This window comes from Protopterus annectens, chromosome 9.part0 (genome assembly GCF_019279795.1).
Source record: "Protopterus annectens isolate FY-2018-M chromosome 9.part0, PAN1.0, whole genome shotgun sequence".
NCBI lineage: Eukaryota > Metazoa > Chordata > Ceratodontiformes > Protopteridae > Protopterus > Protopterus annectens.
In genome coordinates, this window is record NC_056743.1 from 1,756,835,166 (window position 1) to 1,756,858,951 (window position 23,786).

The 23,786-nt window shown below is 40.9% G+C and overlaps 1 protein-coding gene across 1 annotated transcript in view; it reads left to right on the forward strand.

The window, feature by feature from the left end:
- Positions 1 to 23,786, forward strand: part of RAB3D (RAB3D, member RAS oncogene family) — a 676,954-nt gene that overhangs the window by 552,812 nt on the left and 100,356 nt on the right. Inside the window, exon 3 of the mRNA XM_044084606.1 lies at positions 20,723 to 20,841. Coding sequence (XP_043940541.1) covers positions 20,723 to 20,841 — 119 coding nt within the window. The remainder of the gene's footprint in view (positions 1 to 20,722; positions 20,842 to 23,786) is intronic.

Sequence of the window (23,786 nt, forward strand, 5' to 3'; positions counted from 1 at the left end):
ATACAAAAGCTCAAGAGCTTCCACTGGCTCAAGGCTAACCCATATCCCATGATGCACTGGGTAAAATCCCCAGATCTTGTTTGCAAGTGAAAACAGACTTAGTATGCCCACATATTAATACATACAGATTGTATGACTATAGAAAGAAGAATCAGAGACGCCAAACCATCATAACTATATATATATCTATAAGATTATCCACCCGTTCCTCCAGGAATGAAGGAGGGGGTAGGTGGGTGGGACGCAAGAATATAGGCGAGATGGACAACAAACATGGAACGTTATGGTGAGTACATTAAATGTTATGTTGTCCTATATCACCATAATTCTTGCTGGTTGGGACAGAGTCCCTAGCACCTTTACCCTAGGGTGGCTCAGGAAAAAAGACTCCTCAATATAGTGGAACCAAATGAAGACCTGTTCTGGGAGGCCACATCACCTTTGTAATAAATGTATGAGGTCTCATCCATGTGGCAGCTGCACAAATAGAGTCCATGGGAAGCCTAGCCTGAAAAGCAGGGGATGCTGAAACCACTCTCGTGGAATGGCCTTTTACTTTGCCTGGCAATTGTCTGTTGTTCTTACTGTATGAGCAGGAGATGCAATCTGTAAGCCATTTAGCCAAGGTTAATTTATAAACTGGCAATCCTTTTCTTTTGTCTGATAATGACACAAAAATCTGGTAAGACTTTCTGAAATATTTGGTCTTATACAAACAGAAATGCAGCTGTCTGTGCACATCTAATTGATGGAATATATACTATGCCTTGTCAGTATAATTTGGAAAGAACACATGCAATTCAATAGATTGATTTAGATTATTTTCTGAACAAACTTTGGGTAAGATTGAGGGATTAGTTCTTAATGACACTGTCTTTGTGAAAAACTATATAAGGAGGGCGTATAGAGAGAACTTGAAGTTCTGACACCCATCTGGCAGAAGTAATGGCTACCAAGAACAGAGTTTTCCAGGACAAAAACTTTATATCACAAGATGATGAGGGTTCAAAGGGTGTCAAAACCAGGGCAAATAACACAAAATTAAGGTCCCAAGGAGTTGGAGGTTCTTTGATCAGGGGTCTGAGTAAGAATGTACCTTTTAGAAAGGCCTTACATAATCTGTGAGACATAATAGGCATTCTCATCTCATCAGTATGAAAATTAGAGATGGCTGCCAGTCGAACTCTGATAGTACCTGCTGCCACTCCTTCGTCAAAAAGCTTGGAGAGAAATTTTAGAACTGCGGTAATAGTAGCTGTAAAAGGTTCTATGTTGTGTCTAACAGCCCAGTAAGAAAGTCTTTTCCATTTACTTGAATACATTTTCCTTATAGACGGTTTGTGGGAAGAGACTAAGATATGTTTAACTGCAGGGAAAAATTCTTAACACCTGGCTAAGCATGGAATTGGAGCAGCCATGCAGTCAGTTTGATGGTCTGGATAGATGGATGGAATGCAACCAATGAGTGGGTCAAAAGGTCTGGAACTGGGTCCAGAATCCACAGTTCCTCCAGTAAATGGGTCCAGAGAAAAGGGAACCAAACTTGTGGAGGCCAGTAAGGTGCAATGAGAATCATAGTGCTTTTCAACGTGCTGGCTTTCTGAAGTACTCTGGGTATTAAGGGGAAGGGGGAAAGGCATAGAGTAGTCCCAGGGGCCAATCATGGGCAAGTGCATCCCTTGGTGACTTCTCTGGAGGGGGAAGGAGGGCAAAGTAGCTGCTGCATTTAGCATTCATGGAAGTGGCGAAAAGATCACAGCAGGACTAGCCCCATCTCTGGAAGCTCTCTTCCGTAACTTCTGGTTTTAGGGACCAGTCGTGAGGCAAAAGAATTGCTCCACTGAGTTTGTCCGCTATCACATTGGATCTCCCTAGAGTATGCATTGTTATCAGAAAACACTGTGAAGAGACCACCCATTGCCACACTCGTTGTGCCTCTCGACATAGGGGATACGACTTGGTTCCTCCTTGCTTGTTTATGTACCATACCACTGGCATGTTTCTGTTTGAATCACAACTGTTCCTATCGGAAGAGAGTCTTGAAATGCCTGCAACAAATACAACACTGCTCTCATCTCTAGGACATTGATGTGCAAGTGGCTTTCATGTTCTTGCCATAAGTCTTGGACTGTCATTCCCAGATAATGCCCCCCCACCCAATCTGGGAAACATCCGATGGTTGTGTACAACTGTTCTGTCTGTAGCCACCAGAGAAGATCTTTCTTGCATGACTCTGTAATGATCATCTGGTGTGATAGAGGCAGATCTTGTATGGACCACTGGGCAAAGAGTAACCATTGTAGAAACCCACATGTGTAGCCGTGCTAGGGGAACTAAAAGAATTGAGGCTGCCATGGTACCCAGAACCTGTAACACAACCCTGACTTGAACCCCTCTTTTTGATATCAGTATCTTGATTTGACGATGAAGGGATTGAATTCTCTCAGGGATAAGTTTTGCCACCATCTTTTTTTAATCAAATTCTGCGCCTAAGAAAGTAATATACTGTGAAGGCGACAAGGCATATTTTTTTAAGTTTATTGTAATGCCTAACCAGGTGCAAAGAAGCATTGTTTCCTCGCTCGCCTGCAGAAATAGATGCTTGGTGGTGGTGGTCAGAAGCCAGTCATCTAGGTATGGAAACACACGGAATCCCTGATGTCTCAAGTGAGCCGTGACCACTGCCATGCATTTGGTGAACACTCTGGGGGCTGTAGTGAGACCAAAGGGCAGGGCCTGAAACTGGTAATGACTGGCTCCTAGCCGAAAGCATAAATATCTCTTGGACCGCTTGTCCATTTTTATGTGGTAATACGCATCCTGGAGATCTATCAAGCACATCCAATCATCTTTCCCTTTAAAGGGAAATATTGACTGCAGTGTCACCATCCGGAACTTTGATTTCTTTATGGATTTGTTTAGTTTGCTGAGATCCAGAATAGGTCTCCAGCCCCATCTTTTTTGGAACTAAAAAGAACCTTGAGTAAGTTCCGGATCCAATTTGGTCTGGGAGGACATCTTGGATGACTCTTTTTTTCTAGCAACTTGAGTATCTCTTGTGTTGCACAGTCCTTTTAACCAGCTGGAACGTTTGCTATGGACTGGTTTATGGAAGGGGGAGTAGAAAAGCCTATGTAACATCCTCTGAATATGATTGTCAGTACCCATTTGTCTTGGGAGATCGCTAGTCAGGCGTTTGGGTACAGTGACTAGCGTCCCCGACTGCCTCCAGAGAAGAGCAGGTGGGCCTCCTTTCAAGAGCACTGGAGAGGGGCCTTCCAGAGACTGTATCTCTGTTGCCCTATTTCTGCAGACCCCCTCTGCTGTGAAGTCGGCATCTTCCATTAGCACCTCCCCTTCTACCCTTGGGTGAAGTCACACCACATGCGTCAGAGAAACCTTTTTGGGACTTGCGGAACCACATCTTCCCACCTTTCTGACCTTTGGGATAAGGTCTAGACAGAGTAGAAAAACAGACTCCCAACAGCAGACAAGGTTTTCCCTTCCTGTTCACACCTGGTCAAAGTATCTTTCACCTTTGGTCCAAAAAGGGATGAACCATCAAAAGGGACGTTGGTGAAAGAAGACTTGAAGGGTTTGGCAAAATTGCAAAGACGCATCCAGGAATGCCTCCTATGGGAAATTCCTGTAGCTGCTGATCTGCTTTCTCCATTGGCTGCGTATGAAATCAGTCTCATGGAGGAATTCACAATGGAGTTGAGGGTGGAGAGCTGTGAGGAAACTTTGTCTGCAGTCCCTGAAGCTACAGAACCCTGAAGGGTATCTCCTAGCTCTTTGAGGAGCTCCCTTTGAAGCCTCGTGAAATGGGTCAGGTAGTTCTGCGACCGCAGGGTAAAGGCCGCTGAAGAAAAAGCATATTTTCCAGATCTGTCCATAGTCTGTGACTCTGTTGGGAGGATGAACAGATGAGGAGGTCTCCGATAACTCCTTTTTTGTGGCTGCAACCACCACCATCACATCTACACGGACTCCTTTGGTCAGAAACTCCTTTTCAGTCAGGGCAGTAATAAATTTGTTTGGCCTCCATGGAACTGGTTTCACTGTATCAGAGGAAGTTCAGGCCTTATGTTAAATAACGTTAAGTAGATAGTCATAGGGGGGAGTCACCCAGGAGGTGGAAGGGCGAGATCCAAAAGCCTCCAAGTATAGCAATTCAACCTCTGAAAGGTTGTTGGGCTTTCAGCCACCCCTCTGTTTCAGGATCTCAAAGATGTCAGCAAAAGATACATCCTCAGAGGGGGACCATGGGGACCCTTCAGACTCATCCAGATCAGTGTCCGATGTCACCAATTCAGGGGCGTCTATGTGCTTCCTCTTGCACAGTCCCTTCCAAGGGACTTCCTCACATGGATACTCTGGTGAAGTTTTGGAGGAGACGATGCCACCCGCAAGGGCTTCCTGGGACTCTGGATCTCTATGCTGGGGAGGTGTGGGCAAAGAAGAGACTAACACCAGTGCCTGTGAGGGAAGAGAAGATGGCTCCGAGAGTGGAGCTGTCTGGGATGACAGCACTCTCTCCATCAGCTCAAAAGCCCCCTTACTCCTCACCAAAGAGATCCTCCACTCTGAAGATGCATAGGATCGACTCTGAGGTGGAGTGGGTGGCTCCGAAGCCAATGTAGGAGCTGAGCTCAACCTCGCTGAGGTACTGAGGGGGGTAGAGTTGGCTCAGACAACTGTTCATTCTGACTTCCCTCCCTTGACCCGACGGGTGAGCGTGTGCTCCCAGACTCCTCAAGATCCGAAAGACCTGAAGATGTTGGGGAAAATGCTGGAACCAATGATCCTAAAAGAGGTCCCGGTACCGACAGTTCCATTACTGTCAGATCCACACTCTCTGGCTCCAAAAGCACCACAGGAGTCGGAGGAGGAATTGGAGATGGTGCCATAGACAGTCCCGAATCCTTTGGGGTTGGAGATGATAACATTTTGCCAGTGCCAGATTTTTAAGCAATCTCTTCACCACCAACTCCACATCATCATTAGATAAGCTCCTGGAGGAATGGGAGGATAATGAGGGAGATCTGGGCCTCTCCAAAATGGGCAATCTCATTATAGGGGTGACTGGCTCCAATATAGGAGACCATCTCTGGCTCAGTACCTCTATCAGCTCCGCGGACACTAATGGAGCCGAAGAGGATGATTCTGGCCTATCAGAGCCAAGAGCCCTCAGTTCCAATGTAACAATTTTTTTCGGTGGCTCCGAAGCTGGAGTCTCAGTGGCAGGTCTCTGAAACTTTTGAATGCGACGAGGATGGAGAAGTAGGCTTGGAGCTCTGAGACATCTCTAAGGATTCCTGGAAAGGACCTTTCAGTAAGCCTCTAACCATTAATTTGTTTTTATGCTCCTGAAGCACTCTACTGCTAAATCCATGACAAATAATGCAAGGATCATGTAAATGGATAGTGCCAAGACAATACACACAGCTAGTGTGACCATCCATAAGGGACATTTTCTGGGTACATTGGTCACACTTCTTAAACCCAGACTGTTTATGTTCTCTTTGCTCTTTCTCTTTCAACATGACACAAATCTGCACTGTGTAAGTCAAAATAAACATCTCTTTAGTATAATAAGATAAGAACACCAATGAACACGGCTGTAACACCAGCTACAGAGCCTCATAACTAAGTAAAGCACACCAGAAGAAAAACGGAAAGATAAAATGCAAACGTAGCACTACTCTAAGGAAAATCCTTAACCCACAGCTCTACTCTATTTTTTTTACACAGCAAAGACTAATACAAGTTGTAGGAGTACAAAAAAAAGAAGAATCCTCTAACTAACTTCCAAAAGGGAGAAACACAAGGGAAAGGGGAAGTGGCCCTCTAAGTTAAAGAGGCCGCTGAGAGCCCTCTGACTTAAACAGATCTCTCGATAACAGTAGGGAAGGGCACTAAACTAAGACAAAAAGGATCAACAGAACTCGATTGCACATGGATAGAGGAAAAACTAATTGGCTCTCAAGAAATTTTCACAAAAATCCAACTAAATAGAATATTTAGCCAATGAGCCAGCAGGAGCACTTCTCGATCTCTTGAGCGGCAAACAAGATCTGGGGATTTTATCCGGTCCATCATAGGCTAGGGGTTAGCCTCGAGCCAGTGGAAGCTCTCGAGCTTTTGTATTCGGCCGACTTGGAACTGACACTCGATTCCGAACCCAACCAGCAGGAATTATGGAGAGATAGGACAGCATAACATAATTTATCATATGGCACTCCCCCCCCCCCCCGACCATCAGCAAATTTTTTTGCGGTACCCTCCAGAAAAATAGCTTAGGGAAAAAAATATTTTTTCATAATTAAGCTGCCCAGGTCCTTGTCTTAGTTATTTATCATCATATATTTTTATGCAGTATTCTTTTGTAGTACTTTCTTGTAACACTTTATTGTAATTTTCTTCAATACCCCATTGGAATTGTACAATTTTTGAACATGTTGGGTGATCTACTTTAATAGCTTACCACATTCATACTGGTATTTAGGTATTGATTTGTCTAAATTCTTACTAAACATTTTTATCAAATTTCATAATTAATAATCTAAATGTACATATGTAATATACTAATTTTTGTAATTATCATATACAACTTTCTTATATATACATGTTTTGCACAATTACAGGTCAGGTAGGCATTGTTAGTTTGAACTATATATATATTTTTTGTTATAAGGTCATTACCAACTGAAACTGTTAAGCATGTAATATCATTAATGAACCTACATACGACATTTCATTCTTAATTATTGCTTAATTTATTTTAAACATTATATATATATATATATATATATTTTTTATATTTTTACATTATTAATGCACTACATTTTTGCTTTTTGTCTTTGTATGTAGTACCTGTTCAGTTCTATATACATTCAAGGCTGGATATTTGTTTGTTAAATGATGTACTACCTGTTCAATGATGTACTGTGTTTTTAAATTTATTCCTTAGGAAGAAGAGTATTTAAAGTGAGACTGTTTGCAGCATTGCCGTAAGTCTGATGAAGTTCAGGCAGGGACCTGAGCAAAAAACGCATTTTTTTTTCGCGATCATACTGTTCTGTCTTTGGATTGTGGTACAGTTTCTATTAAACCATTGGATTTTACTACCTTTTACTGTTTTTGCCAAGGTTACCTCACCGCTTGCAGCCAGGATACTATTGTGGCACTTCCTCCCATCTTTGTGGTTTGTTTTGCTGTTTAAAACCTTTCCTCAGTTCTCAGGTCCTTGTCTTGACAGTTCATCTACATCTGTATTACTGATACCATCCCAGTGCTGGACTCTTATATTGTAGGACTGTATCTAAATAGCTTGCCATTTTGCCCACCAGTTGCATGTAACCAGTTCAAAAGATTATGATTTGTTACTGCTATGAATTTTATACCATACATGTAGAACTGAAGCTTTGTAGAGCCTTCACTATCCTGGAATAACTTTCTCCAAAACTGCGTACGAGTCTTCCCTTGGCTGTGTTCTCCAAGTAAGATGTTTTGCTGTGCACTCTTCTGTCTTGGAAGAAACCTGCACAGCCCCCAATCCTCAGCCTGAAGTATCTACAGGCACAGTTAAATCTAAGATGTAGTCAGGAGGCAGCTAGTGCTTGCAGTCCAATCAAGGTTTCATTGAACTTCCACTCCCCAGTGGTGTGACACTGTAGCAGAATTGGCACATGTGTGGAACACTACATGCAACATTGGCTGGCATTATAGGATCATGTCTCAAGCGGATGAGGGGTAAAGAGGGATGAAGAACACAGCAAACACCTCTTATAAGCTACCTTGATTATAATTGATTTAGATTAAGAGAACAGGGGGTTTAAACTGTTGGCAGCCACAGTAGAGTCTAAGAAATAAATTCTGTCCATCTGCTAAATTTGGGATTTGCATCCTTGAGCCCTCTGCAAACTTATGCTAAAGTTATGGCTATGAGGTGCCTTTAGTTTTATCCTGTAGTTCTGGCTAATATTTTTCAAAGTCTTTACCTCCATATTATGTGACTTTGAGATAGTCACACTTCTTCATGCTTTCTTCTGAAATGAAGCACTTGTGCCTCAAGGGCTGTCCAAGTTAATGAACTAATAAAACAAAAATCATTTAAAGCAGTAAAAGTCAAACTTTCATAAACATTCTGATTCTGTTTCTTGTTGCCTATTCACCTGTGTCATACATGGGCACAAATCTCAATGCATTTTATATGTTGTGGATATCAAATTTTAAGTAGCAGTTCAGCTGCTTGGTGCAAGAGGATAAAACCCTTGACTTTGGTGCACATAATCTGGGACTTGACTATTGGTGCACACACTGGGAGGTGGGACTGAGTTGACCAATGCTGGTTCACTTTGCTTGAGGAAAGGGAGGAGTTCCACTTTGCAGCAATAACATCACCTACTGGAGACAGAGGTATGGTATGCGGTGTACTGGCTAAGGATGTGCATCCATGTGATAGTTTTCATGTAATAAGTGCGGGAACATGCATGCATGCTAACAAAGGAAGTGATAGGAGGTCCATTCTCTACTGTTATGAAAGTCAGCCCCTTAGGGAGTCCCCAAGGCTGTCTAGAAGATAGCAATGCTGTTGCTCTGGAGAAAGGATATGTGTGACTGTGGTCAAAGCATGGGCTTAATGGTTGACATGCATAAAGTCAGAAAAAGTATTTAAAAAGACTCAAAAATATTAGTAAAATATTTGTATAAAGTTGTGTGCACTTTAACTTTCAGATAAAGACCGAGTCAGACTTTACAACACTTGTAGTATTCTCAATAGATCCTGGTGCAGAATGAAAACACTGCTCTCTGCCACATAGTCAGAATGAAAGTTTTTTCCTGTGTCCCTGCACTTATTAGTTTGATGTGGTATGTTATGTACTCATTTTTGCATTGCAACTAGTAGAGTTTGTGACAGAGGACTTGGGAGTGATGGAAAAGTCTTCAAACTAAGGTGCTTTTACAGACCTCCAGACTGGGATGATGAGGAAAACATTCTGATTCCATTTTGTGGTGATCCTCATCTTTTACAAAATATTGCATTTTCTGCAGCTTTACAATGGACCCACTGATGTAGTTGTTGAAGGTTGTTTTTGCAAATTGAATTCAGGAAGAAAAGATCTAAATGGTTTCCAGCAAAACTACTTTGCATATTGGGAGATTATGTGAATCAAGTTTAGATGAAGCAACACTGAGGTCTGCTGTCCACAACCATCAAGTTTTAAAAGAGATACATCAGCATCTATAGTTGTATTCATAGGTTCATAGGTAGGTACTAGGCTATCAGCCCAAGGGCCTGTGTAAGCCTAGCCAACAAGGTTCCCTGGCTTTCATCACCCAAGAAGGTTATTTTCCTGTGCCCCTGTTGAGCAGAGCCACAGAAGTGATCCCCGGGGTGAATTTCCTATTTCCCATCCACTCATCAAGATTTTTCTTGAAGAGTGCTAATGAGGAACTCTGCTTGACATAGATAGGTAGCTTGTTCCAGAGTATGGGAAGTCTTTGAGACAGGAATCTATCCCTCCAGCATGTTCTGTTTATTGTGGTGACAAGGTTTAGGTCCCGGGAGCTTGTAGATCAGAGGGATTGGGATTTCTTTAGGTGTAGCATGTCCAACAGCTCTGGGTTTCACATAGCTTTGTATGTTAGGCAGAGATTACCTCAGAGTAGGCAATATGCTACGGAGTATAGCTGGATTTTTTTGAGACGGTCAATGTAGGGCATCTGTTTGAGTCCCGTGATCCTCTTCCTGAGGTATTTTTGTGGTCTTTCTAGCTGTTGCAGATGTCTTGTGAGGTACATTCCAAAAGGGCCCATGTACTCTATAATGGGTCTAATGAGAGCCAAGCAGAGGTGAACAATGACCTCTTTTTTCCTGGATGAGAACCCTTTCGTGATGAGTTGTGTCACGTAGAAGGATTTCCTAACTACTGTGGCGATGTGATTGTCAAAGGAGAGACTACTGCCCACCTGAGTCCAAAGTCTCTTATTACACCTTCGGCATTAAGTGGACTGCCACCTATGTGGTGGTTCATGGGTACTGAGTTTTTACCAAAAGGGATGACAATGCACTTTTTGGCATTGAGCTTGAGGCTATGGCTCTGACACCAGGCATCGGTCTCAGTGGGGCCCTTCTGTAGGATGCCCACGTTGTTCGGGGACTCGACTATGGTAACTAATTTGCAGTCATCTGCAAACTTTGTCAGCCAGAGGCCCTCTGTGTTAGCCTGTACTTCTGAGAAGTAGATACCGAACAGGAGAGGATCCAAGACTGAACCCTGTGGTACTCCACTTGTCACTGGTTTGAAGTCAGATTTTGAGTCTGCAACTTTTACAGTGTGGGTTCTGTCAGTGAGCCAGTTGGCAACCCATCTTGTGACGTATGGATTTATACCCAGTTTAGTGAGTTTATCTATGATTCCAGAATGGGGGATGGTGTTGAAAGCCTTGGCGAGGTCAAGATAGGCTGTGTGAACTGCCTTACCTTCGTCTATGGCTTTGGTGACTGTTTCAAAGAAGTCAGTCAGGTTCAGGAGGCATGATCTGCCCTTCACAAACCCGAACTGTGTGGGGTCCAGAGTTTGGAGGTTACCAATGTCTTTGTTTATGATTTCCATGGCCTTGCAAAATAGGCTCCTCAGGCTAATAAGACGATAGTTCCCGGGGTATGTGGTGGCACCCCCTTTGTGGAGTGGTATAACTGTTGCTATGTGCCATTCAGTGGGTACAAATTCTGATGTGAGGCTGTGACTGAACATGGTGCTTAGGTGGGGGGCCAGTTCATTCTGAAGTTCATGTAGAACGCAGCCTGGGATGTTGTCTGGCCCCATGGATGCTGTGCTCTTGGCTTTGGAGAGTGCAGTTTTTACCTGCACAGCTGTGATTGTAGGGGCACTGCATTCTTCCAGTATGGATATGGGCCCTTTAGGGGGTGAGGGCGGGTAATGTTGGCACTGAATCTATCAGCCAGGATCAATATTGAATAATAGTGTTTACAAAAGTAATTGCTGGAACAGAGGTGCAATCACTACTGGATAACTCAATATTATTTTCAGATTGTTAGTGATATGGCAAGTTAGCCCACAGGTTCACATACTTCTAATGTATGAAGGTGTAGTTTCAGGGAGGGAGTGTGGATATGTGACCCCTACAAGAGTTGTACAGTGGAGGGTGATTTACTGATACTATGATATGATCTACAGCTAATTAGGCTCCCGATGTTGTGTGAAAATGCATTCTATGGTTGAGAAACTGCATTGTTGAAAATTGTATCCCTTCCACTAAATATAGGAGTGTGGAGATAATATGAATGTTTGTGGACTACAGGAGTAAAAAAGGTGATGCCACATCAGGATGTGGCAAAGCTTTCAACAGAAGTCTCTGTATAGTAATGAATTCCATCACCATCTATCTGTTCAGTGCCATGGGGAGATCTATCTTACCCTAGTAAGCAATGGACTTAAGTTAACAAATAATTCTAGATGAGTCACCTGTTAATTTCAGAACACAAGTGCACATGTGTGTACACACAGGCAAAGACACACACACACACACACACACACACACACACACACACACACACACACACACACACACACACACACACAGAAATACATGTACACCTGGAGCAATTTGGACATTGCCAATTACTCTACCTAAAAGTCTTTGGGATGTGGGAGGAAACCAGAATCCCCACTGAAAAGTCATTTATACAGAGAAACTAGTATGGCTTCTATGAGGCATTTGCATATAGTCGGGGACTGAACCAAAGAACCAAATCCTTTAAGGCAAACTACAGCTCAGCTCTTTTGAAACATAGTATTCAGTTATTCTTTAACATCTAACTGATTGTTGACCATAAATATAAGAGGCTTAATATCTGATGGTCATTCCAACAGACTAATGAATTTTATTAGTAAAGACAAAACAGTCTTTACTAGCGAGATCAGAAATTTCTAAATACAGTCTTCCCATTCCTAAATACCTTATTGTCAGTCTAGACTAGTTAAAAGAAGTGGGTCTTGAAATGTTTCTCATGCACGTCAGGATTAGTGTATCTCTTAGCACGTTTCAATAATTTGAGAGTCTGGTTGTTATGATATATCCATAAGGCTACCAGCTTTTGGACTTATGGCAGCAGGTCTAGCCAACACAGTTTTAGAAAATCTGTTAACATTTTTTCTCCATGGACATTTCCACTAGTTTTCCCGACTGAAATGAATTCAAAAATAATTAATTAAAAAGTTACATTGCCAGGGTGAATTAAATCCGCATTCTCAGTATTCAAGATGAATATTGCATCACTCAGAATCGGTGTCATTGCCTTTAATGAGAGATGAAGAATGGCAGTGTTCATAATCCTGCAATCTGCCTGTCATTCCAACTCAGAACTGTGCAATTGTGGATTAGAAGTAAGTGATGTCGCAGTGAAAGTAACCTCTCAGTGATCATTAGAGGATCAGTTGTACATAATGCACTGTAATAGGTATGTTAATAATAACAGGATTATCACTTGTCCCACACACTATATAGGTCTCTTAGTAATAATAAGAGAGTCATTTGTCTATAAAACACTGCAATAGCTTTGTTAGTAATAATTGGAGTATCACTTGTCCATAACATACTGTAATAGGTTTGTTAGCAGTAACAGGAGCACCAGTTGTCAGTAACACATTGTAATAGGTGTGTTAGTAATAACAGGAGTATCATTTGTCCCACACATTGTAATAGGTTTGTTAGTAATAACAGGAATATCATTTGTCCATAAAACACTGCAGTAGCTTTGTTAGTAATAATTGGAGTATCACTTGTCCATAACGCACTGTAATAGGTTTGTTAGTAATAACAGGAGTATCAGTTGTCCATAACATCCTTACAGTGTGTTAATATAAAACCTGCCAAAGTCTTGGCAAAGTAATTTCAGCTGCAACCTTCAGCTTAGCAATGGTGTTTCTATGTTGCCAGTTCTAATTTTTGATAAATACTGGGTTTGTAGCAGTAAAAAGTCCTGATTCAATATATGGCCTAACTATTTTACATAATGTGTGTCATACTTTAGGGACACCAGCATCAGTAGTGATACCAGGTGGTTTGTGCTTGTGCAGGGGAGTGTTTTGTTTCCACGTAGAATCAGTGGCTGCATTAGTAACGTTGGTAATGATGCTGCCAGCCATCTGATCCTAATACTTTAAAGCCATCTTCTAGCTTGCATTTGTTTTCTTTTGGTGTTTTTTTTTTTTTTTCAGTAGCACAGACATTTGGAGTGTCCTCTGTACTGAAGAAGCTCCACATCCCTGCCAAGATGTGACGTGTGTGTGTGTGTGTGTGTGTGTGTGTGTGTGTGTGTGTGTGTGTGTGTGTGTGTGTGTGAAAACTGCAAGGACTCCAAGCCTATCATCTAACTAAAGCCAAAGTCAACAGTGATAGGACTGGACTTCTGAGTAAGAGAAACAGTGCTGCAGTTACTTAGTAGTCAGAAAATTATGAGAAAAAATGGGGTGGCATTACCTTCTTACTGTTACTTGTCCATTAACAGAGACTGATTCACTGCAGTGAGATTAAGCAACAGGTAAGGAATGAAAGCTGCAGGATATTTGCCCTTGGCTTTTTTGATACAGATGATATTTGTCGACTTTACTACTTACACCATGAGTTATATTCTCTATGTATACTGAGAGTGTAGGTTTAAATACTCAGTCATCTGAAGGTAAGCCAACTTTTCTAAGACTTCTACTAGGAGACCTAACAGAGACAAAGGGCTACATATTTCTACTTGATATACCTCCATAAGATAAAAGGGCTAAACTCTGTTCCTATGTGCTGTGAGGCAGGGTTTATCAATATTTTTACTAATTTAGGTATACAATCTAAGGAGCTGTGTATCTTTTGTTACCCTCTTACCTTTATGTATCAGTTTTTGACAAGGCCAGTGTATTTGAAACAGAAAGCAGGATGTATCTGAATGGGCATCTTATTTTGCAGTGGGACAAGATAATCCTCTAGAGAGCTTTCCATAGTGATGGAAAGGAAGCTAGCAAAATTCTGAGTTATCTCTAATGAAAGATGGTTGAAAGGTTCATGTTGGTAGTAGGGCCTCTGCCGAGCATTAAGTTTACAATTTTCCAATAATATGATGATTGGATAAAGCCATCTTCATGAATAGTTTTTATTCCTTCTTTTTTATATTTCGGAGTATTCTGTAATGACTTGACTTCAGAAGGTGATTAAAGATGTTTAAAGACTCCTTATATATTAACAGTGTCTGTCTCCCAATGAAGCCTTGATTACTGGCATCATCAGGCAAACCAGGAGAGGCAGCCCTTATCTTGTATTTATGCATAGGAGCATGTGAATTCAGCAAGCAGACAAATGTCAGTGGAAGGAAAGTGTTAAAGAGGAAAAGGCAGTGCGTCTAACTGTAGTAATATCATGAAGGCATGATATGTTGCCAAGGAGACTGGAATGTTCAGTGGCATCTTACAGGGGGTCAGTGCTGCGTTCATATCAACAGTTACAGGTTAGATATCACATTCAGGCTGGAACGAGCAGTAAATCTTTATTGTGTGGGAAGGTGACACCTTGCAGCTTGGAGATTGTCTCACTTACTTCAATCAAACAACCCCCTTCCTGAAGTTTACCTCTTCCCATAGCTGTACATCAACCACTTTCTTAGATATGCAGATTTTCAAGGACACCAACAATAACAGAATCACCACTGATCTATTCAGAAAACCAACGAGGGTTAACTTATTACTCCACAGTAAACGTCTACATCCTACAAAAAACAACTATAATGTAGTGAAGTCCCAAGGCTACAGATTAGCTAGAATTACCACAGAGATGCAACCATTTTTGAGAAACCTGAACAACTTAGAGAATGATTTTCTAGTGAGAGGCTATGAAAGTCAGATGTTAAAAAACATCCTGGAACCCAGTATAGAACTGAAAAGGACTGAAGCACCTTCACTCAACCTCCCCAGTAGGAGAATGTTAAATTCCACAGAGAATAACAAATGCAAAAATAGGTGCATCCGGTCATGCACTTTGGATTATCACAGTATCAAAAATGTTATTGAAGAAAACTGGGACCCTTTTCTGATTAACATCTTAGGTGAAGCCCCATCCTTTGTTTATAGGAAGGCCAGGAACATTAGAAGTTTTGCTGAATTTAAACCTAGACCATATGAGAGAAACACTAAAAGATGTGAAACTAATTGTACATTTTGTATATTTATGCAGCAAGGTGATAGTTTTTATTGCCCTTATTTAAAGAAAATCATTAAGATCAGTGCAGGGGGTGACTGTAACACTACAAGAGTAATTTACAGGGCACAGTGCAATGAATGTGATGCATTCTATGTGGGCAAGACTGTAAATAAATAAATAAACTCAAGTGTAGGATTTCATGTCATCGGTCAGAAATCCGCTCTGGATGTAAAAATAATGCACTAACCAAACACCTATCTCTTCATAAAAGGCACATAGGTTTTAAGTTCCAGATTCTGGATCACATAGACATGGGTATTCTTGAAGGAGACATCCTGAATATTCTGGAGAAACATGAACTCGTGGCAGTTAAAAGCTGAACTCTTTTAGGAAGGCTGGACTAAACTGTTGTTGTTGTCTTTCAGCTTTTCCCGGTTAGGGATCACCACAGTGGAACTCCGGTCTGCTAATGATTGGCAGTACATTTTCACGAACGCCGAGGTGCCAGCTCAACGTTCAACCTTCAACGAAGGCTCGCCCATTTACGCATGTCTTTTGAATGCTCACCCAACCATGGCGAGGACATGCAGACTCCACACAGAAGGCACTCCAGCCGAGAATCGAATGGGAGAACCTCTTGCTGTGAGGCAACAATGCTACCGCTGTACCACTGCGGAAAACTGAAGCTTGGACTAAACTACTACTGTTTAATTAAAAGTGTACTGGAACTTAGAAAATTGCCACATTGTTTATATGAATAATTTTATTTTATTTTATTCTACCAGTTGGTTTTAAATACCATTTTAAATCAGTTGTAATTTAAGTGTCTATTTTGTTTCCATCCTCATACATTTTTTCTTATTATTTTTTCTTTTTCTGGTTCTCTTTTTTCCACTTTATTTAAAATGATGTGCAATAACAATACTAACTAATTATACAATAATATTTTTATAGATAGTTTTTAGGGTTCTTGTACACAGACCTGAAGAAGTCTAAAAGGACGAAAACGATCTTTAACAATAGGTTATGAAAATAGAATATGATTTTTACAATTGATTTTTTACATGCAAAGTGTATATGTATATATTTTTTGACTGCCAAATGGACTAAGGTTGATATATTTCCAGCCATGTAGTATATTGTCTTGGATAAAGTCAGATTTAATAATCTGGTTAAGTAAGAGGTACCACATCATTATAAATTTTATTTAAAGTACATAAGGGTTATATTAGCATGACAGCTACTAAGTAGGGCAGGACCAGCTCGAATGTCACACTGATGGGGGAAAGGATGTGAATTTAACATGTGTACCAATAACACTTTGTTTTACAGCACAATAAATGACTCCCTTGCCTGATAAAAAGTATATATATATTTAGAAAGCTTGTGAGGAAACTATTACTCTATTTTTGTTTTACTTGGATCGCTTGTCTGTGTACTTAATAAAGGATTTTCAACTGGACACAGACTGCCTGCCTTGCTTGGATTACTTTTGAATACTTAGTAATTCTGTACAATTATATGTTTTTTACTAATTTTTTTACTTGTTCTTCTTTCGGTTTTTCCCGGTTAGGGGTCACCACAGTGGAACTCCGGTCCACTAATGATTGGCAGTAGATTTTTTACGGGTGCCGAGGTGCCAGCTCGACACCCAACCTTCAATGAAGGCACGCCCATTCTATGCATGTCTTTCGAATGCCACTCAACCGCAGGGGAGGAAATGCAGACTCCATACAGAAGGCGCTTCAGCCGAGAATTGAACGGGAGAACCTCTTGCTGTGAGGCAACAACGCTGCAGCTGCACCACCGCGGCTTACTTTTTTCTTTTTTGACTTGACGAGTTTAAGTTCGCTACTTCTACTACTATTGTCTGATCTGATCAATATACAGTGATTAACTAGAGATATATGGACTGAAAATCTCCCACACAGAGAAGTTTCTTATACTGTTTTAAACTTTTTTTGTTCAAGACAACATGCTGTAGATCTGGATAGTTGTATGAAAGGGACTTGGGGAAGCTGAATGTTTAGGCAGATCGAGGACACCTGAGATTTATTAAAGGAAAATGTAAAACATATGGGATGTGATCAGTATGTCAGTTATGTACTGGGAGAAGTATAGTTACTAACAACAAAGGATTATAGGAGTTAAAAGGCAACTAAGTCAAGTGACCATTTCCACCTTCCCTCCCTTTTACAAGAAGATAAAAAGGATGTGTGAGTATTGATGCCTGGAACTGTAAATCAAATACAGACACTTGTTAGAATGAATATACCTTAGGTGTCTCGCACTATGATCAAATGAATGAAAATAAAATTCATACAGTGCAAGACACTACAACTCTCCCATGCCTCTCAACTGTCCGTGATTTTGCAGAACATTCCTGATTTTGCCTCCTATTTTTGCTCTGTCCCTCATACAATAATTGATTTTCTGGTGCATCACTGACTGTTATGGTCAGTCTGTAATGTTAGATATTACAGTTTCATACTTCTTATTGTTCCGATAGTGCAAGTTGATGGGAAATCACTTTTTGTTCAGATAAGCTGAGAGGTATGTGGTGCACACATGCATGACAATGACAAACTTGTGACTGTCATCCACGAGCCACTGCTTTATACTTTGTTTTCCCCTTTTTGTCCTCCACTGTCTGATGATCATCAGACCTTCTTCTGGATGACAAGCCTGTTTGATCCCCATCACCAGAATGAGAGCCAACTGGGAGGGCAGACATTTAGGCAGCTATCAGGAATGGTTCATTTTTTTCAGTTTTGCACCCCATAATCCCACTGCAATGACTGAATAACCTGCGCAAAGGTGTGGCAGGTAATGGGCATCAGTGTGTGTGTGTGTGTGTGTGTGTGTGTGTGTGTGTGTGTGTGTGTGTGTGTGTGTGTGTGTGTGTGTGTGTGCATCAACTGCTTCTGTGAGTGACATAACCACTCAAGATAGCCCTGCTCCCCTATGAAATCAACAGTTCCATGGGATCTGTAGTTTGCACCAGGGATTTAACCAGGGGAATATGCATCTCTGGCATGTGCCACCCCCCCCCCCTCCACCAAGGAGAAGCAAGTCGCATCACTCCCCCATGCCAGCTACTCAAACATGGGTCACTTGGATCATAGTCAGGGCTTTATCCTTCTATGCCAAAGGAGTTGGCGACATCTTTGTACTTCATGTTTGCAGGATACATAAATGATAAGAGTGAGAAATCATGACAACTGTGATGGCATTTTACTTTATTTTTTATGACTGCATAAGAAAGACTACGTATAACTACTGCTATTAATTATATATGTACTACTAATGGATAGTGGCAGCTCCTAAATGCTTTATCCTATTCATGGATCCCATTTTGTCTTATTAAAGGTAATACATAATTATCAATGAACTCAGCAACATGTGGAAAACCATGCAAGTATGGTGAGGTGCAAGGTCCTAAATTCCAACATAAACAGAAACGAACAGCACCCATAGCAGCATTAAATGACACATTATGTATTTTATTAATATCCAGGGTTAACAGACCAGTCTGTTAACCCTGGATATTAATATGTAGTTTGTGATTTAATGCACAATTATCAACCATGGGATGGGTAAGGCCAATTTCTAACCAAATGGGATAGGTTAGTTGAGAACAAAAAGGGAAATTAGCTGGGCTTAAAATGACCCACAAGGACAATGTTTCCTAATACTTACCCATGGAGCTGTAACAAAGCATTTTGTTTTATTCTCTGAACTGTGTTCTTTATAAGTACATTTGTTTGTTAAGTGTTAGTGTATACACTGTAAAGCTTGAAAGGCTCAAGGTTTAAAGGTTACAGGCTTTTAAAAAAAATGCACAGAGTTAAGTACAATGGGTGGGGAGCAGACATGCAGATTAAGTAAGTCTGCATATTTTGTAGTAGCTAATGAAATGAACAGATTTCACATTCCAGCTAAACTTTTTCTACAGTTAATATTTGCATTTTCTGTAGAAAGAGAAGCCAGAAATCAAACAATTGTCTCACTCTCAAGCTGGACTGTTATGCATATGTTACTTCCTTACTGCATTACATCCTTGAAGAATGCTGAGTTCTAAAGGTTCTTAATTACAGTCTGTAGGCCAAGCTGTGTGTGTGTGTGTGTGTGTGTGTGTGTGTGTGTGTGTGTGTGTGTGTGTGTGTGTGTGATTCTGCATCCAATAGTCATCATCGACTACCATCTAGTGGTGGAAATTATAAATGTATTCAAGGTGGTAAACAAGCTAAAACTGAGTGACTGCTGGTGGTTCATACATTTGTGTACATGGATTTTCAGTGTAAATAAATGGGGAAAAAGCAACTCCCTTTGTTATATAATGTGGAGAATATCTCTGGTTTGAATTAAAAGAAAGACTGGCTTGGACCAGTTCACTTGACTGTCCATCACCTCTTTACCAAAAGAAAAGCACATTTGTAAAGAAGTTTTGTTGTTTGCTGTTTCACATATACAAAGAAAGTGTTTTATGCTGTAATTTGGGGAATAAGAAATATTTTTTTGTCCGAAAAACTCAAGACATTCACCATTTTTCAGTTTTTGCACAATATATAACTGCCCAAATGGAGAATGTCCTGTTTAAAGAGGAGTTTGTGTTTGTATTTGTCTTTCTAAACTGATGCTCAATGTTTGTAATGTTCCACTAAGGATGTATTTATTTTGTGACACTATTTTTGTATTTATGTTTGCTTGTTTGCCCAAGTCATGGCTGAAAAATGTTCCTAGGACCAGTTAACTTACCTAATTAATGAACAGAAAGAAAGAAAGAAAGATAGAGGGGCAGGGAGTAACTCTAGTTCTTTCACCTTAGTTATTCATAGGGTTATTTCTGGGCCAGTTGATGAGAGCCAGCTAGCTCGGTGCAAACCTTACAATAATCTTTAATCACCCCTCAGAAGACAGTTTTCAGTTTTCTTTTCTTTTCTTTTCTGGGATTGCATATAATTTTATGTACTTTTTTTAAGTGTCTTTCTAGAAACCCTTGTATCCAAAGCTTTTGTTAGTAGATGCAAGGGTGATGTACTTTTTTTCTACAGAAGGAAAACTGTCGTCTTGTGTTTTCATATTATTTGTTGATCCTAGCAATCTAATCTTGTGTTCAAACCCAGGACACTTGTAGTGTTTCAATGATGGACCAACAGGAAAAGTGTTACTGGGTAAAATACAGTTAATTTGTCATATCATCTAAGTACTCTGTATTTTGTGGGATATCAACAATGAAGCTAAGGTCCTTGAACATCAGAATGCATGTGTTAAAGTTGCTTCTAATGAGATACTGTAACGAAAAATGTATTTATTGTGTTGAGAATATAGAGGTACCTTCAGAAAAATAATTGTTTATTAGTATTTGAAGTTTAATGGCAGTGGAAAGCTGATGTAGCAAGGTTTGGTTCAAATGTTATATTTTCCAGTTTTTACCATTTTATGAAGTTAAACATAGCCAGTGACTGCAGTTTTATTTTCATTCTGTATTTTGTTTACCTGTATGTTACAGGACACAGCAGGACAGGAGAGATACCGGACTATCACAACTGCCTACTACAGAGGAGCTATGGGCTTCTTGCTAATGTACGATATTACAAATCAGGACTCCTTCCATGCAGTACAAGACTGGTAAGTCTGACCCCACACACTTTGAAGGGGAAAGTGTCTCTTGAATGTGCACAATTTTTATTCCACTGAATAAGAAACTGGTGTCATCTCTGAACCTAGGCATATAAAGCAATTGTAGTCTGTTATTTTCAGGCACTTTTTAATCTGTAAAGCAATATACTGAAGTGTAAGCCATCCATATTGGGCTTACTTAGAAAGGTCTGTCTAGCTGCCTCGAATGTGCAAACATGCGATCTCTTCCAATCAGTCATTCCCAATATTCCATTCCACAACAGATTTGTGTCACTTGAGGACATGTAGGAGGTGGCATGTTAGTCATCTTTGACTACTGACCATCTTTGGATGACGGCTGCCAGGACAGATGTTTCCACTGTATTCGGACATTTGCATTCCAAGTATTCTAGAAGGTGGTATGTGCCAATGGATGTGTTGCGGCTTCATTGCACACTTCATCTCTGCAATGCTTCAGAAAAAGAGAATGGAGAGCTTCTGGTTGTTCAGAGTGAATGCACTTCAACGTTACTATGGATTCTGAACTCATTATAGGTTGACCACCACCAAATACCCTAGGACCTAATCCATATTAGTATGATTTACCTGCACTAATGCTAGCTTGGGGCTTTACAAGAGAGTATCCTGTGATGGAATTGAAGACAAAGGGGGTTACCATGTCAAGTCTGGGGTGAGATGGCAGCAGCGGCGATACCGTGGTGACCAGTAATGTAATAAAATTCAAGTTCAAACCAATACAGACATAAAAGAAAAATACAAAAAAAATGTACCTTGCTCTAAGGCACTCTGCAGGACGTGCTGTGTCAGCATATAATTTACAAAGAGGCATCTCAGTTTGCCTTGTTTCTTTTCTGGCATAAATTAATTACTTGTGCCAGGCAATAGAAACAGTCATCAGTTTTATGGTGTGTCCACATGTTATTCCTTCACTGAAGCATTTTTGTAGTGTGCATGTATTCCTGCACTTATGAAAGCCATAGGTACACACCTGCATCTATCTGACTGGCTGAATACCATGCTGCTTTGGGAACAAAACTTTGCAGAACAGGACACTGGTGGGGCAGTGACAGCATAGGGCTACAGTGGTTGTTACTGTGCATTAAGACCAGAATTATATTTCAGCCTCAAAAAGCTGTCTGAGTGCAGTGTGAATATCATCCTTTTATCTTGATTAATTTTCTCCGAGCCTCAGGTTTCCTTTCACATCTTAATGACATACTTAGGATAACCAGAATGTCAAATGACAAACAATATCTTTGGAACTGCACTGCTGAGCTTTTCTTCTGGGGAATCCCCTGTCAACCAAAGTTACGTACCGTAATGATGGATCCAGTAGGTATTCTATCTACATCCTCTAATAGCTTGGATTGGTCACTGGAGGCATGCACTCTTTGGCTACATTTTAGTTTTGTAGAAGCTTCAGTGGGGACTGCGGTGGTGGTGCTGCGGTAGCGTTGTCGCCTCACAGTAAGACGTTGTCCTGTTCAATTCTCAGCTAGAGCGTCTTCTGTGTGGAGACATGCGTGAATGGACGTACCTTCATTGAAGATTGTGCATCAGGGCCGGCAACTCGGCACGTAAAAATCTACTGCCAATCATTAGTGGACCGGAGTTCTGCTGTGGCGACCCCTAACCGGGAAAAGCCGAAAGACACAACAAGAAGCTTCAGCTGTCACGCTTCTCACAATGCAGTGTTTTTTTCTCTCCAGACTGAGTGCAACCCTTATCATTTTGTGACAGTATATGGCACATTCAAGGTGAAGAGGAAGACCTAAGAATCTCTGGATCTACCTCCAGATTGGTGCACTGGTGACGATTAGTATGCAGAATCAGTGGGATGTCTGTTACAAAAGATCAAATTAATCTTGTCATTATATGATTAGGACATGACTTTCATGTCAAAGTTCGAGTCCACATACCATAGTGGCTTGGACCAAGTCCCCAGCAGAACAGGACATGGTGGCCTCATGACAAAACGCCCCTCAGGATGGTGGCACTAAAGTTTGCCCTTACTCTAGGCATACCATCAAACTTGTATTGTGTAGCAAAGATGTGTAAGGAAAAGCATGATGCTACACTACATGTCATCCACAGGTAGATTTTTGAAGGCAGAGACATTGCAACAGACTTGCTAAATGCACTTTATGCCTGACTGGAAAGGGTTTGCTACTAGAATCATAACAGAAGATTAACAGTGACATAGCTAACAGGCCAGTGTGGTTTTGTTTAACTTTAAACTTAACCTACTGTGTACAAAGGAAAGGAAAAATTAGTCATCTAGCCTCTTATGTTTAGCTTGACGTAAATAAAACCATAGTTGTCTCTATACATCCAAGAAATGCAATTTAAACCCTTCTGTGTTTGAGTGTTGGGGAAAATGGTGGTAAATTAATCGACTGGATTAGTTTCATTTTTGAAGGCAAGTTACGCATAAAGGATACACATCTAGGTTCATGGGTTGATACTAGGCTATCGGTCCTTGGGCCTATACAAGCCTAGCCATAACAATTCCCTGGATATTTCTTCCCACAATATTTACTTCCCTGGACCCCTGTGTAGCAGGGTGACTGATGTGATCCCCAGGGTGAATTTCCTATCTTCCATCCAATTATCAAAATTCTTTTTGAAGAGGGCCAAAGAGGTGCTCTGCTTGACATGTATGGGCAGTCTATTCCAGAGTATGGGGAGTCTCTGGGTCAGGAACCTGTCCCTCCAGCATGTTTTGTTCATTGTGATGACAAGGTTTAGATCCCTGGAGCATGTGGCTCTGAGGGATTGGGATTTCTTTAAGTGGAGCATGTCCAACAGCTCAGGGCTTGACATGGCCTTGTATGGTAAGCAGAGATCGCCTCTGAGTAGACAATATGCCACAGAGTATAGCTGGAGTTTTTTTAGACTGTCAGCATAGGGCATCTGCTTTAGGCCTGTGATTC